Consider the following 15,251-nt stretch of genomic DNA (forward strand, 5'->3'; position numbering starts at 1 on the left):
CAATCAGTCACGGGATCTCTAGCTTTACACGGAACCCGAACCACCGAATGATTCTTTCATTTAGAAAATCTCATCTGCACTAGCCGCGATTCTAACTGCAACCACCTTAGTCAGAAACTAGATGTGACGTCACTGCTAGGTGAATTTGTTGTATAGGAAATAGGCTCACATTTTCAGGCACTTCGTAAATAGGTACACTAAAGTATGCGAAGACAATTACACCTAATTATAGTGTAACTACTCCAAAAGATCACCTCTAGGCATGCCACACCTTAACCCTATTTATCTGGTACGGAATGAAATTCCCAAAAACACCTACGTTTTTCCTTTCACCCTCTAAGAAGACCGCCGAGTAACGACCATGAATTTTGATGATAAATCAATATATCGCCTCTCAGACGACCGTAAAACTGAAGAAATATTTACGGTGCATTTTATATCCTTGTACACACCTACGTGTATTATTCCTGGAATGTCTGATTCTCACTGTTACTGGAGAGCAATGGTAAAGTGCACGTAAGAGAAACAAGAATGTTCCTTCAATGCAAAAACAAATTTCTATGATAAAGAAGTGTGATGAAGGAAAATCTCAATATGATACAGCAAATGAGTTTAAGTGCACAAACAGTAATATACAAAACCCGCATAGCACATCGCAACAGCTACTTAGGAATAAGAAAAAATGCTCATAAAGATAACACGAAAAGACTAACATCCTTACAAATAAGTGGACAACAGTTTCCGAGTGGTTCAATCGAACCACCCCTATTCCCGATGATTTTTAGACCTGTAAGTAGAACAATGTAGTAGTTTTTTTTTCTTTACGTCGCACCGACACATATGTCTTACGGCGACGATGGGATAGGAAAAGGCCTAGGAATTGGAAAGAAGCGGCCGTGGCCTTAATTAAGGTACAGCTCCGGCACAATGTAGTAGTAGACGAGGATATTATCTATAAGACAATCCCTCTAAAAAGGCCGATTTCTTGACATTTATCACGTGATCGGCTTAAAGAGAATTAACTTTATGCGAATATTTATACCTTTCCTGCCACAGCCAGAGACGATCCTGTTGCAGGTTTAATATAATTTTGTCGAGCAGTCCGGTAAGATCCACGGCCCACATTCGACCTACACTGAGCTCTCATATTTTCCTCTTTCAGAGCCAAGGCTTAGATATACTTTATTTACGACAGTGAGTTAACACAACATTTTACCAGCACTTAAGAGAAGCAGAACACTAACAATATTGTACCTGCAACAACCACAGCACTTACAGTGTATCTAAGAATTGTGTTCCTCTGGTTCATATTAGTTTCAATTAAGATGGAACAGAAAAATAAACAGTGTCTACTTTCCAACGAGTACCTGAATATGAGTGAGCAGAATAACAGACCCATACTATCTTTCATTCCATTAACAATTTTCAAGTAAGTACCTGACACACTACACAATGAATAAGAACCGAGGAATTTGGAAAGAATTGGCTGCCCTAGTACAGTTCATGGTCAGCAGGATGAGAAACAACAGTTCAATATTCTTTAATTAAAACATAATTCGAGTGTATATTATATATTTAAAAAACTTGCACACACATATATACTGACCATCTTGAAGTTCCTGCTCAATCCTTCGGTTCTCTTGGTCTACGGACTTGGTGCAGCTACACCATTTGTAGAAGCAAGACATGGCATTGTGACGGTCCGCGGTTCACTGAATAACCTTGTTACCCCCTCTACCACCATCACTTCAACGGGCAGATCATCGTAACACCATTCCTGCAGCGCGGACTGAATGTTACTAGCACGATATCGCGCTCGCGAATAACACAAGCCTTCTCCCACGAAAACTCTGCACTTCCCGTTCACACAAAGCAAGCCATAATTCAAGGCGGAATAAGTAGGTTAGTGCAGCGGAAACAATGTCATGTTCAGTATGTCTGCACACGTTTCAAACATCAAATTTAGGTGAAAATGTTTCAAAAATAATTACACAACGTAATACGACATCTAAAAAGTCCTTAGAATTCTTACTTAGAAGATGACTGGAACAGTCATAAAGGTGGTGAACGAACAGTCTAATGCAATATTCAGCTAAATCCATAGAAAGGAATACAATGCCATCAGCGAGAAAATAAACGGAAAGATCAAGGTCAGGATACGGAATATGTGCAAACGAAAATTTACCGACCGTGAGCAACATCTTAGACATGATGCCAAAATGCGTTACCTCGGTTACGAGGCCATTATTAATCCTGAAGGATAGACCTGCAAAATTTTTCGGAACATGTTTTATGTAATCAAAAGCTTTAATGGAAAGAACTACAACTTCTGTTCTCTCAAAGTCCTGTATATATCGATCTACGATATTACAAAATCCAAGAAATGTATCCAATTACCCAAAATAGTTTTGCCGAGGATGGATGATGTACAACGGATCAACATTTCCACACTTCAGCAAGCTGTTGCAGCGGGGTTAAGTTCAATAACGTCTATCATAACTGTCCGTTACAGAATCAACTTTCAATTCGGAAGAACTTCACTTTATAATACGTTGAACTATGTCGAGTATTAAATGGGTACTAACACAGCAAAATGTTCTTCCTTTACATTTATACTCTAGCATATTGATGAGGTTAATATGTAAAGAAATTAGCACGCATTACAGGAAGACAGGTCACATTATGAGTACTTAGGTTAGACCGACGGCTGTCAAAATTCAATAGTCCAATTCGTGTGCCGTTTCTCTACAAGGTCGGATTTGAGGCGAGATGAATCTGTCGTAGCGAGTTTTTATAACGCCTTTCCTGACGTCAACCTCATCAGGGGAGTTAATTAGATGAAATGAATGACTGTTTATACGATAGTAGGGAGAGGGTGAAACCCGGTGCCGGCACATAAGCCTACTGTCGAATAGTACCAAGAGGTCTAATCAAGGCTTAAACGTCACCATCCGACGGACGAATCACCAACTGCGTCATATACCCTCACCTCCATGGCTAAAGGGTTAGCGTGCTGGCCTTTGGTCACAGGGGGGTTACGTCGCGCATTCCTATCTACAAAATGTCACTGTAAAATTTGTCACAAATGGAACATAATAATTGCTTTTACTTAAATGAAATGAAAAATCTGCGGTGAATTAAGAAATACCGTCGTTATTAGAGAAATAGGAATACATAAGACCTGTACACAGGACTCCTTTATGTCGTATTCCGCTGCTGGTGCCGTCTTTTGTTAATTTCTTCAGGTCCAGGGCTAGCACCGATGAATGGGAGTGCTATGTCTGGATTCTCATTATCTTTGTCCATATGACTAGTGCGGCCAGTTCAAACAGCAAAATGGAGGTCAACAGCATTCACGATGTTATTTCGTTCTTCAATGAGGCAAATGACCATGTTATAGTGATGTGGCTGGAACTCTGCGGAAAAACAACTAAGGACGCATTCAACAACTTGGTGCTGCACATTACAGAGAAATATCGTAAGTACCATAAAAATGATTTTTGTTGAAAGAAAAATAGCATGAGCCCTGGACCAATAAATCATTAGTCCACAGAATTCTTCTTATGTACATTGGCCATACCTTTTTGTCGCCTATTAAATCTTGCATATCGCGATACAATTCAGGAAATGTCATTGACAGCTGAAGCAATGAAACGAAAGCAAAGAACTTCAGTGAGCACAGACATCACACACGAAATTGTTGAAAGTGTAAGACAAACAAAAGACATACGTGTGTTACTATGAGCGTAGCACCAAAAGTACTTGTAAAGTAGTAACGTAGGTATACGTAATATTCTCCAAAAATAAAATATTTCTTAATTTACAGCAGATTTTAGACTTCAACTGTGTAAAAGCAATTATTATGTTTCATTTGTGACAAATTTTACAGTGACATTTCATAGATAGGAATGCGCGATGTAACCCACAGGGGTTCCGGGTTCGATTCTCGGCAGGGTCGGGAATTTTTACCATCGTCGGCTAATTTCGCTGGCACGGGGGCTGGGTGTATGCATCGTCTTCATCATCATTCCATCCTCATCACGACGCGCAAGTCGCCTACAGGAGCCAAATCAAAAGACCCGCACCTGGCGAGCCGAACTGTCCTTTGACACTGCCGGTACTAAAAGTCATATGCCATTTCAATTCATTTTGCTCCATACGAGCACTGCGGAGAAGTTTGGAATTTAATCCAGGCTTTTGGCACGCAATCTAGTGATTAGAAATAGTATAACACCTCCTCCCCTACCCTGCCGGCCAACATTCTGATGGTGAAAACATTTTCGACCAACGGGCCTCGAACCGCCTAGCCATGGTGTCAGTCCGTTTAGACTCCAACGCCTTAAAGATCATGGCCACTAGGCGGGCTTGGCTAGATACAGTATATACGGAACCATTTTCCATGTGCATCAACTTTAACACACGAGCATTTGAATAACAAAAGCGTAAACTGCTCTACAACACTACTACATTCTGGTCCAAAAATATCCCCACTGCGTATACTGGCACAATATTTCAATTTCGACCTAATTTTCTAACAGACTTGCATTGGTATCAGCGTTTTCGGGTACCAGTTTATTTCCTATGAAGTTCAGACACTCTCCAAGTGGTATTTGTTATTAAAAGCTCAGCTTTGATTGGTTAACTGGAGTAATGTGAATGATAGAACTGAACGTGATAGGAGTCATCTTGATATTGGCCGTGTTCACACGGTGTCAGCTTCCGAGGCACATTGATACGGCGCCTAGGAGACATTGCAATATTTGGCTACAAGATGGCACACACATGCCGGAAGTACACGAAATTCCCGCCATATACCTCTAGTTGTACTTCCGCCTGACATATCAGTTATTATTCAGTAAGCTGAATTGTTAAAGGAGAAAAATATCTGGCAAGTTTTCAGAGAGCTATTGTTCTGTTTCTCAATAGATAGAATTGTGTTTCCATAGCATACTGGATTTCGAGAGAATTTAAAATTGATATTGGGTTTGTTTTTATTTTTTAGATCATGGGGAGGAAGAAAGACCTATCTCCAAGGAAGCATGGCACGATTCTTGCATTCAGTTCGCAAGGAATACCCAAGAGGGAAATTGCTAGGTTATTCATTGACCATGAAACAGTGGATAATGTTTTAAAGAAATAGACAGGGATGACAAGTTTGAGGCATTAATGTGGTCGCAAAAAGAATGCCAGCCCAAGATTGTGCAGGGCGCTGAAAGCGATGGCGAAACAAGGACGAATATTGAGTTCCAGGCAGCTTTCGTGCAAGTTGCAAACATGATCTAGGCCATTCCCTTTCTCACCAAACAATGTCAAGACGTCTCTCAGATATGAACATTAAAAAGAAATGGCCTGCAAAGACGCCAGTCCTGACAAAAAAATAAGCATATTTTTTTTTTGTTGTTATGTATGAAAATTGGACAACTGAGAATTGGTGTAGGGTGACCTTTTTTTACGCGAAAAAAAAGTTAATGTGTTCGGTAATGATGGTGTAAAACTGTGGATGGAGCCCGGAGAGAAGTTAAAGGCATGTGTTGTGGAAACAAAGAAATTTAGTGAAAGAGTTATGCTGTGGGGAGCAATAACTTCCAAAGGGGTGGGAAGAAGTAAAGTTTGCACGGGTTCAATCAATGGAACGGCATACTGACATATCATTAAGAAGGAAGCTTTGAATACTGCTAGAGACCATTTTAGAGGTGCAAACCTAGGACCGTTCATTGTCCAAGACGACAATGCCAGTTGTCACCGATCCAGGGTTGTCCAGCAATGTGTCTCAAATCTCTGCGTTCAGCTGTTATGGTGGGCGCCAAATGCCCCCGATATGAACCCCACTGAGAATTTATGGCTACTATGTATGCAAAACTCAAGAAACTTTGTTACACTACCAGAAAAGAATTAACTGAAAAATTACTGAAGTCTGGTATCATGAAATTGAGCCTGCTACTTGTGAGAAACTTGTTCAGTCAATGCCACAAAGAGTACAAAGCCTCTAAAAGGCGCAAGATGGTCACACAAAGTACTGAAGCATGTCACATACATTGTAGAAATCATGTATATTGCTATTCTGAAATAAAACATTCAAATTATTTCACAATAATCTCATAAAATATGTTTTTCCTTAAAACATGCAAGTCGGGATATTTTTCTGGACCAGAGTGTAACAATGCTAAGCAATTCGTCACACAGACCACAGAGTGAAACTACCAATAGCAACATGAAATTATCTACTCCCCTGTGTGTGGGGGCTGTAGAATAATATCCACGGTATGCCATGTCTACCGTAAGAGGCGACTGAAAAGGGCCACCATAACGCGAATTTGTGCCGTGAAACTGAGCCCTAATTTGTAATGGCAGCTGTGATATTGTGCCACAAACCTCAATCTTCAGTCGTCATCATGCACCGCTGCAGAAGAGCGTCAGCTGTTTAATTAGATCCACGTGTTATAATGGAGTTCTCTCGAACCTTCGCAACGATGCCCTGCAGGATTGCTTTTCTAAAGCCATCTCTTCTGAACGTGGTAGGCACAATACCTGAGAAGTCATTATTTCACTATGGAATTTCAATTATTCCAACTAATTTTCCCTTCAGTATTTACCTTTCGGAAATGTGTAACTTACCTTAAGGTAGCTGATATACATAATCCGCCTGCAGGTGAGGGCGCTACAATACATCAACGGTATCCCCTGCCCGTCGTAAGAGGCGACTAAGACGCCACAGGGGTTTCTAGCTTGCGAGCGTGGGTTGGCGACCACGGGGCCCTTAGGCAAGTCCTGACATTGCTTCCACTTGTGCCAGGCTAATTTCTTTCCCTATTCTATCCGACCTCCCGTGGTAAACTCTCTTTTCCGACCACGACGGTATTAGAGCAAGGTTGCAGAAATGTCGGGCGCCTGATCGTCACGGCGACTGCGATTTTGCCACTGGCACGTAAGTCTTGTGCCCCGTACCCCCAAAAGACATCAGTTTTCTGTTGTTTTATATCTTTCTTCTCGTACTCATCAATATAAAACTTAAGTCCTGTGACATGACATCACAACCAGCTGTAAACCAGGCCACGATCTTCAGGAAATTAACCGGGAGACCAAAGGAGAATACTCAGGTCTCTTTTTTTTTTTTGCACGGGACCATCTATGTATATTATTGAGCGGGAGAGCAAGGAGGAATTAGCACTATCGTAGAGTAGATGCGCGTAATGCAGATGGCCTTAATTTGTTATGCCAGCAAAGTTTATTTGATTAGCTTCCTGAAAATTATCAAGGCTGCTACAGGGACAAAGTATAACAAGTATGGTTATACAATTGCTGAAAAAAGATTGGAAAATAATAGAAGAGAGTAAGGCCAATAACACATTAAGTAGCAACTGATTTCGTAAAATGGTGATGAATCCCTTAACTGGCGAGATCGCAATATCTTTCATGGTATTATTAGGGATGCCTAGCATTTTGGAGGTCTTTAAAAAAGGCTCTGAATCATTCCACGAGCACCCCAACATTACCGGCAGAATTGTGAACTAATTATTTCATTAGTAACGTATAGTGGAAAGTACAGTGAATCGTGAGACGGGAGTTGGGTAATTTCAGTATTTCGACAGTGGAAGATGGGTGGCCAGCAAGGTTATGCAGCAGCTCTAGTGACTGATTGAAAATGTATCAATACGCACTTTGAAAATAATATTGCAAGTAAACGTAAAGTAGCTCCAATGGCAAAAGATCAACTGAGACAACTCACCGACTTTAAATTTTGTTCACCTGTTGGACTTTTCTGGATTTCTTTTAATCCTGAAGAATTTCTCTCCTGTTTAAGAAGGAGCAGCTATTTCTCAGCACTACTGATACATGCAAATAGTACAGTAGGATCACTTGAATTACTACCCCGGGCACAATTGGAGATAAATTTGTAACAAACACAACCAATAGTGGCATACACAAGAGATTACATTTGAAATTGACACAGCTGCTAGTTCTGTCGATTTGCAGAAAGAAACCGTGATTAGTCATAGTGGTAGATACTTCAAGGAAAGGTTTCTGGTTCAGTAGAGAAGTGCACAAATACACTCATGATTGATGATGTTTGTTGTTTAAAGGGGCCTAACATCGAGGTCATTGGCCCCTAACGGTACGAAATGACGAAATGAAAAGTTGAACGTCCAAAATCCTCCAATGACCAGAATTCAAAGCGCGAGGACGAAGAATGAATGGATGGACGGATAGGAATTTAAAACGATCAGTGGAAATGACCCACAGTGCCTCACATGAACAGAAGCTGGCTGATAACAATAGTATTACTGACCAAGGGACTGCTTCTATAGCATGATGCTGAATTTATTATGCTTATACTCGAAACGGGTCCAAAATCCAGGTCATCTGTCCCTCATAATTGTATTTATCGCTAGGAAAGTAGACTCATGCTATGTGTAATGTTGCGGTACTAATCAAAAGTAGCGGAGACTCGCGGTATGCCACACATTATGGTACTATTCACAGGTAGTGTAATGCGCACATGTAACACAGACCTATGCTGTTTCGCACATTGCGGCGCTATTTACAGGCAAAGCAAACCTATAAAGGCGACGCAAACCTATGGCGCTCCGCACATAAGTGGATTAACCACAGGGACTCGTACTATTCCGTGGAATTCCTCACATAGTGGGAAGTGAGCATAGGTAAGGCAGAACCATGGTGCCGTTCATATAGGGGTACGAATCACAGGTATTGTAGGACCCACCTCCTGATTCACACACTGTCGCTAGTAATCACAAACCTATTGCGTATCTAACATAGTGGTACTACGCGGAAGTAAATGCGACCCATGGTGTTCCCTACGTGATGGTACTAATTACAAGTAACCTCATGGTTCTAATTGGATCATCCCTTGGTCGCCCCTTTTAGTCGCCTCTTACGACATGCAGGGGATACCGTGGGTGTATTATTCCTCTGCGTCCCCCCACCCACAGGGGGAATACACTCATGTTCATAAAAACCAGAACACCTTGAGAGACTAGATAGGTAGTTCATATTCCCAGGACATGTGCATCAGTATGTTCCGAAGTAAAGATTAACATTTGAACCGTGTCGGCCCTCAGGTTCAAGGTCCACATCGATATCTCGGCGCCCCACCACCGACTGTAAATTGTGCCTGCGGCTCTCGTTGACGCTATAAATCGAAGGTAATGCATCAGTGTGACTTGAGCAGCAGTGCGGGATGCCTCGCAGACGTATGCGAGAACCGTACCGTCAAATGAGTATGAAAGAGGGCGCATTATTGACATCAGAGCACGTAACGCATTATCCGGGAATTTGCAGATCGTGTGGGATGAAGTGTGTCGGCAGTGCAACGGGTGCGTACAGAAAGGTTCACCACTCAGACCACCCCCGGAGAAGATCGAAACCTTATGTGAATGACATTACAGGACAGATCTGCGTCGTCCTCGGCTATGGCGCAATAGTGGAACAGTGTAACACATCGTACACTATCAGGAGTGATAGTCCGTCGGAGTTTATTACGGTCTGGGTTACCGGCACGTCGTCCACTTCACTGCCTATCTTTCACTAATGTGCACAAAACATGCTAGAGTGCAGTGGTGTATGGAACGACGTATTTGAGGACAAGAATGGCAGCAGATAGTGTTTTCGGACGAATCCAGGTCCTGTTTGTTTCAAAATGATGGCCGCATTTTGGTTCGCCGCAGACGGGGAGAGGCATCACACTGACTGCATTCGCACAAGACATACAGCGCCAACTCAAGGCCTTATGGTGTGGGGTGCTATTGGGTACAGCCACAAATCACATTTGGTGCGTATCCATGGCATTGACCAGTTTGACTTCCTGCGACCCTTAGACAATCTTCCTGCAAGACACCCCAGACGCCATTATTTCAGCAGGGCAATGCGCGACCACATGTTGCTGCACGAACACGAGCCTTCTTTTAAAAAATGTCAGACTGTTGCCCTGGCCCGCCAGATCACCGGACTTGTCGCCAATCGAAAATGTGTGAGAGATGGTGAAACGACGGATGCGGCACTGTGACACAATGCCAACCACCAAAGATGAACTGTGGAACCAGGTGAATGCAGCATGGATGGCTAATGTTCTATACAATAACAAATAGTTTACTTTAACACCATTTTATTAATACAATTCAACATCAACTTCAAAACTATAAGCATGGAAACTACATAACAAAGAACAAAAGACTGTCTTTCTTCTGCTGGAAATCGATTTACTCGCAAAAGGTATAACTTGCGTTCTCCACATTCTCCTACCTTGCAAAAGCAGTTTTGCAACACATCGACAACTGAAAATTATACTCTTACTCTGCACACACAGATGTCAGCCACTATAAGTCTAGTTTCTTGAGTGGTCGAACGGCTCTACCACAGCGAGTCTTGAATTCACTCCCGTTTTCACTCTGAATAAGAAAGAACAGCTTCTTCTCAGCATAGAGAAATTCATCGCTACCAATTTCTGTAGATACATGATCCCTATGATTACACTGCCTGAATCTCAAAATCAAACAATAGTTCTAACGATTTTAGTGTATCCAGAGAATCGTGAGCTTAGTTGCAGTAAGATCGTTCTCACACCAGTGATCTTTACATTTACAACTGTTTTTCTTCTTTCCCTGTTGACTTCTTCCCATACTGGTTCAGGACGGTTAGAGACCCATTCTTCCTCTTTACTTTTAAGCCAAGAGGGGCCCTCCCACCATCGGGATCTCCAAAGCTGTACAGGTGAACATCCTCTAGACAGGTCTGCTGGGTTGAGACCGTCCGGAATGTGCCTCCATGAATCAGCCTTACTGTACTCGTGAATCTCCGTTACCCGATTCTCTACAAACACAGACCAAAGTCCTTTGTTTTCTATCCAGGATAAGACTACAGTTGAATCGGACCAATACACTGTGTATATTATCCCGATGTAGGCATCACAGGCTCAACCGATACATCCTAATTCCACGGAGCGCACCCATCAGTTCGTGACGAGGTAGTGTTAGTTCCTTGAGATGTGCCACTCTAGATTTAGCCATCAGAAGGCTCAGTTCGATTTCATTTTCATCTTCTGTCCTCAGAAATATACAACAACCAAACACCCGTTTGCTGGCGTCAACAAATACATGCAACGAGCTGTCGTCATTCAGGAAAATCCTTCTAGGTATCCGGCAGTCATGTAGGTATTGTAGCTGCTGGTTCCATTGATGGAATTCTTCACAAATATCTTCTGGTAAAACCTCATCCCATCCTATCTTCTTTTGCCACGTCTTCTGTAGAATTAGTTTGGGAATAAGGGTTACTGGGACCGAAAATCCAACCGGATCAAATATTTTCCGCACACTGGAGAGTACCAACCTGTAGTTGGTGTTAGGTTCACCAATTAAAAATCAGAAAACACCCCGCCGAAGTCATATATTTTTACTTTTTATTCAGAAGAAAAAACAAGCACTTCTCTATGTCAGCCATTCACATTTATTTCAACACCCACACACACTCTCCAACCCAGACATCTCTCTCTACTGCCAACCCCATCATATTACATTTAATTTCAAATATGTTACAAACTCAACATCCTCCCACCTTGAGTTGTGGGAACAACTCATCATTTATCCACATAACAATACAAAACTGAATTTACTATACACAATACAAAACAGCAAGATCACCTCTCCCCTTTTCTTGTCTCTTTTGGAACTCAAAATAAATAAAAACACTTGAGATAAATATCACATAGAATAAATGAACACTTGTGAAAAAATATCACTCAATCCTCAAATCTTTTGGGTTTAATCACCAGTCTCCCACTACTAGTTTTCAGTTTGGAGCTATCGGTCGATGATTTAATTGTCCTTCGGTCACTTTCTTTTCACACAGCTTAAATTGTCTGAAGACATGGTCTTCTGCAGATGTCACTTCGAGTGGGTATACCTTCTGCACCGGTCTCACGAGTACCCCTCTTTCAGTCTTCAGACGAACAAGTCTCACAACACCACCTTTGTCAGGGATAACTTCCATCACTCTTGCCAACGGCCAATTCAGTCTCTTGGGGTTGTCATTGTCTACTAGTACTACTTCATCCACGAAGGGTTTGTACTGACTTTTTGTATCCTCTACGTTCCGACGGTCCACATATGTGGACCTCAGTTGTGAGCTAATTTCTCGTGTGTTTTAATGCGGAATTTGTTGCGTAGCGACCGCAATCCTCGTCTGTGGACCTCTTAGTTCACCTTGTTGGCACAGGAACGCTGTGGTACTCCTGTCATGGTAGATTTAAATGTAAAGAGTGGTGCGCGAGAAGATGGCTTCCTCCCATCATGCTGAAAGTATATATTTCCCAGTAAATAACTCAGAATCTTGCTAAGCTGATTTTTTTCAGTGTTGTGTAGTATTTGTAGAGTCTGTGAATTATTTCAGTTTATCAATATTGTTAAGTGGTTCTGATATTTATGGCATAATGTGATGGTCCTCATACGTGGACCTCAGTTGAGTGTTGTATAATTTTTTTCTGTAGGTTTTTGATATGGGAGTGATAAGTAATGGCATCACAATTACCGAATGATGCTACAGGAAATACGTTGTTTTATGGCAAAATAACTTACTTTATGTTTATTCCTTTTTTTACAGAAGGAAGATTTCTTGAGGAAAGAGATATATGGGCTTTTCTGGATGAAAGTGATGCGGATCTGTCCGAGGGCGAGCTTGACAAATTCTCAGTTACTGATGTTACTAACTTTGACTCATCTTCTGTGTACGATAATGACGATGATGTAAATGAAGGTGAAGGTCTTGGAAATGAATGTGTCCTAAATAGAGAAAATGATGTGCTTGGCAATAACGAAGACGAAGGAAACAGATCTATGGAATCGGTGGTATCTCAGGCGCTCACACCTTCAACTACTAAGACCCGCGATATGAAATGGAGAAATCTATGACTTTACAGGACCCCTGCAATGATGAAGTATTTTTAACAGACTATGACAATGAAAAGGGAATTTTAGATTCATTCTTGGAATACCTACCTCTTAGTTTCTGGGAACAACACGCGGAACAAACTAATCTCTATTCAGTTCAAAAGCGCGACTTGAAATCCGTAAATACTACTAAGGAAGAAATGATGCATTTGGCTGGTGTGCATGTATTGATGGGTGTGCTGGGTTATCCACAAACCAAAATGTACTGGCAACGTGATACTGAGGTGCCGATAATTTCTAAGTGTATGTCCAGGGATCGTTTTTTCGAACTGAGGAATTTTATGCATTTTGTTGACAATCAAGGGGAACATGAGGGACCACTCTGCAAGGTGAAACCATTTCTTGACTGCGTGAAACAAAAATGCATATCTCTCCCACGGTCAAAGCATGTATCACTTGATGAACAGATGGTGCCTTTCTCAGTCAAGTGTGGCTTTAGGAAGTTTGTCCCTTCAAAACCCAAGCCATTAGGATTGAAGAATTTCATTTTGGCAGCACCAGATGGATTAGTTTTAGATTTTATGTTTTACACAGGGGCAGGTACAGTATCGATTGAGGACCAAAAAGAATATGGTCTTGGTGGTGCTATTGTCAAGGTTTTGACAGAAAGTATTCCACAAGATAAAACTCATTGTGTTTACACTGATAGGTTTTTTACCAGTGTAAAATCAGTAGACATGCTACTGCAGAGAAATATATACCAAACAGGGACTGTCATGAAAAACAGGGTTGAATCAGTGTCACAAAAACTGAAAAAAGATAAGGAACTGAAAAGGGGAGAATGGGAGGAGTGGGTAAGGGAAGATGAAAAAATGTGCATTGTAAAGTGGAAGGACAACAGAAGTGTTCTTCTCCTGTCTTCATGTGTTGGCAGTGAGCCACCTACAACATGCAAAAGATGGTCGAAGGAGGAAAAGAAAAAGGTTGTTATTCCTCAGCCATTGATTGTTAAATACTACAATGAAAAAATGGGTGGAGTAGACCTTTGTGATAGATTCATGTCATACTATAGGTGTTACATTCGTACCAACAAATGGCCAGTGCGTATGTTCAACCACTTTGTTGATCTTATAATTGTAAATTGTTGGATAATGTATCACAGATGGTGTGCAGGTAGTGGTATTATTAGACATAAACGACTCTCATTAATGGATTACAAAATGCACGTGGGAAAGGCATTAAGGACATTAGTTACATAAACATTAGGAAACGAGGACGGCCTCCCTCAGCATCCACCAACCCTGTTGACGAAGATGATGACTCCGAGGATGACATGGACAAACAAGGTACGGTGAAAGTGCGAAGAGTTCAGAGCCAACCCATTCCAGAGGTTCGTTTTGACAATATAGGCCACTTACCAAAATTTGTTGATGCAAAGAATGCCTCGAAATGCAGAAGGCCTGGATGTCGTTCCAAAACGAGGGTAGTCTGTACAAAATGTGGTATGTACCTTTGCGCTCTAAAAAACAACTGCTTTTGGCATTATCACACCAAATAATGAGTAGAATGACTTGTGTAGTGAGAAATTGTTCAATTATGTGTATATTTAGTTTCTATGTATGCATAGAGTTCCTATATTATGATGAGAGTGTTTTAGAATAGGTTTTGGTTATTTTACGTTAGTAATACACAGTTTCCATGTTATGAGAGTGTTTTAAAATAGGTTTTGGGTTTTTTAAGTAATTAAAGTACATAATTGGAATAAAAACGCATATTGTTTCCAAAAAAACCATCTGCTAAATCAAGAGTAGTGTAATCCATGTGTTAACAAAGACCTGAGGTCCACATATGAGGACCCTCAGTTATGCCCTTTGGGCACGTTACGAAGAAAAATTTTATTGCATGGTTTGCTTACTAGTGACCCATATTCTCAGAAATGGCATGTATAAAAATTCTGTTTCCGGAGTATTCAGTCCGGGATTGAAGAGGGTATGGTGGTTCTTCTGAATTAGTTGTCCAAGATACTCATTCCTAAACCGCAACCTTAAAGTTTCTTTTATTTTCTGTCTATATCTGTATCTTTTGTCGAATCTTACATTTTCTATCATGTCGATATCGGGCATTCCAACCTCCTTGACCTCTTGCAGAAACATTGCAGGGGTTATTGCCATCAGGTCACTTCCATCATTGGACAGGTAGGTAAGCGGCCGAGAATTCATCACAGCTTCGATATCACACAAGACTGTCATCATTTCTTGGTACGACAAGCACGAATTTCCCAGAACTTTCCTGAGCATTTGTTTGAGAACACCAATCAATCTCTCCCTCCAACCTCCCCACCATGGTGCAGCG

At 41.3% G+C, this 15,251-nt stretch overlaps 1 protein-coding gene and 1 pseudogene across 3 annotated transcripts in view; one reads left to right on the plus strand and one right to left on the minus strand.

Moving 5' to 3' along the window:
* Klp10A (kinesin-like protein 10A) overlaps positions 1-15,251 on the minus strand; it is a 664,442-nt gene that overhangs the window by 493,261 nt on the left and 155,930 nt on the right. For 2 of the 3 annotated variants that reach the window (XM_067145844.2, XM_067145845.2), the window contains exon 1: positions 1,607-1,722. The exons of the other annotated variant lie outside the window; for it this stretch is intronic. In XM_067145844.2, coding sequence (XP_067001945.2) covers positions 1,607-1,688 — 82 coding nt within the window. In that variant the 5' untranslated portion in view covers positions 1,689-1,722. Of the gene's footprint in view, positions 1-1,606; positions 1,723-15,251 lie in introns of those variants that run through there. 3 annotated transcript variants of the gene reach the window in all.
* LOC137500447 (piggyBac transposable element-derived protein 3-like) lies at positions 13,100-14,457 on the plus strand (annotated as a pseudogene).

This window comes from Anabrus simplex, chromosome 4, assembly GCF_040414725.1.
Source record: "Anabrus simplex isolate iqAnaSimp1 chromosome 4, ASM4041472v1, whole genome shotgun sequence".
Classification (NCBI taxonomy): Eukaryota; Metazoa; Arthropoda; class Insecta; order Orthoptera; family Tettigoniidae; genus Anabrus; species Anabrus simplex.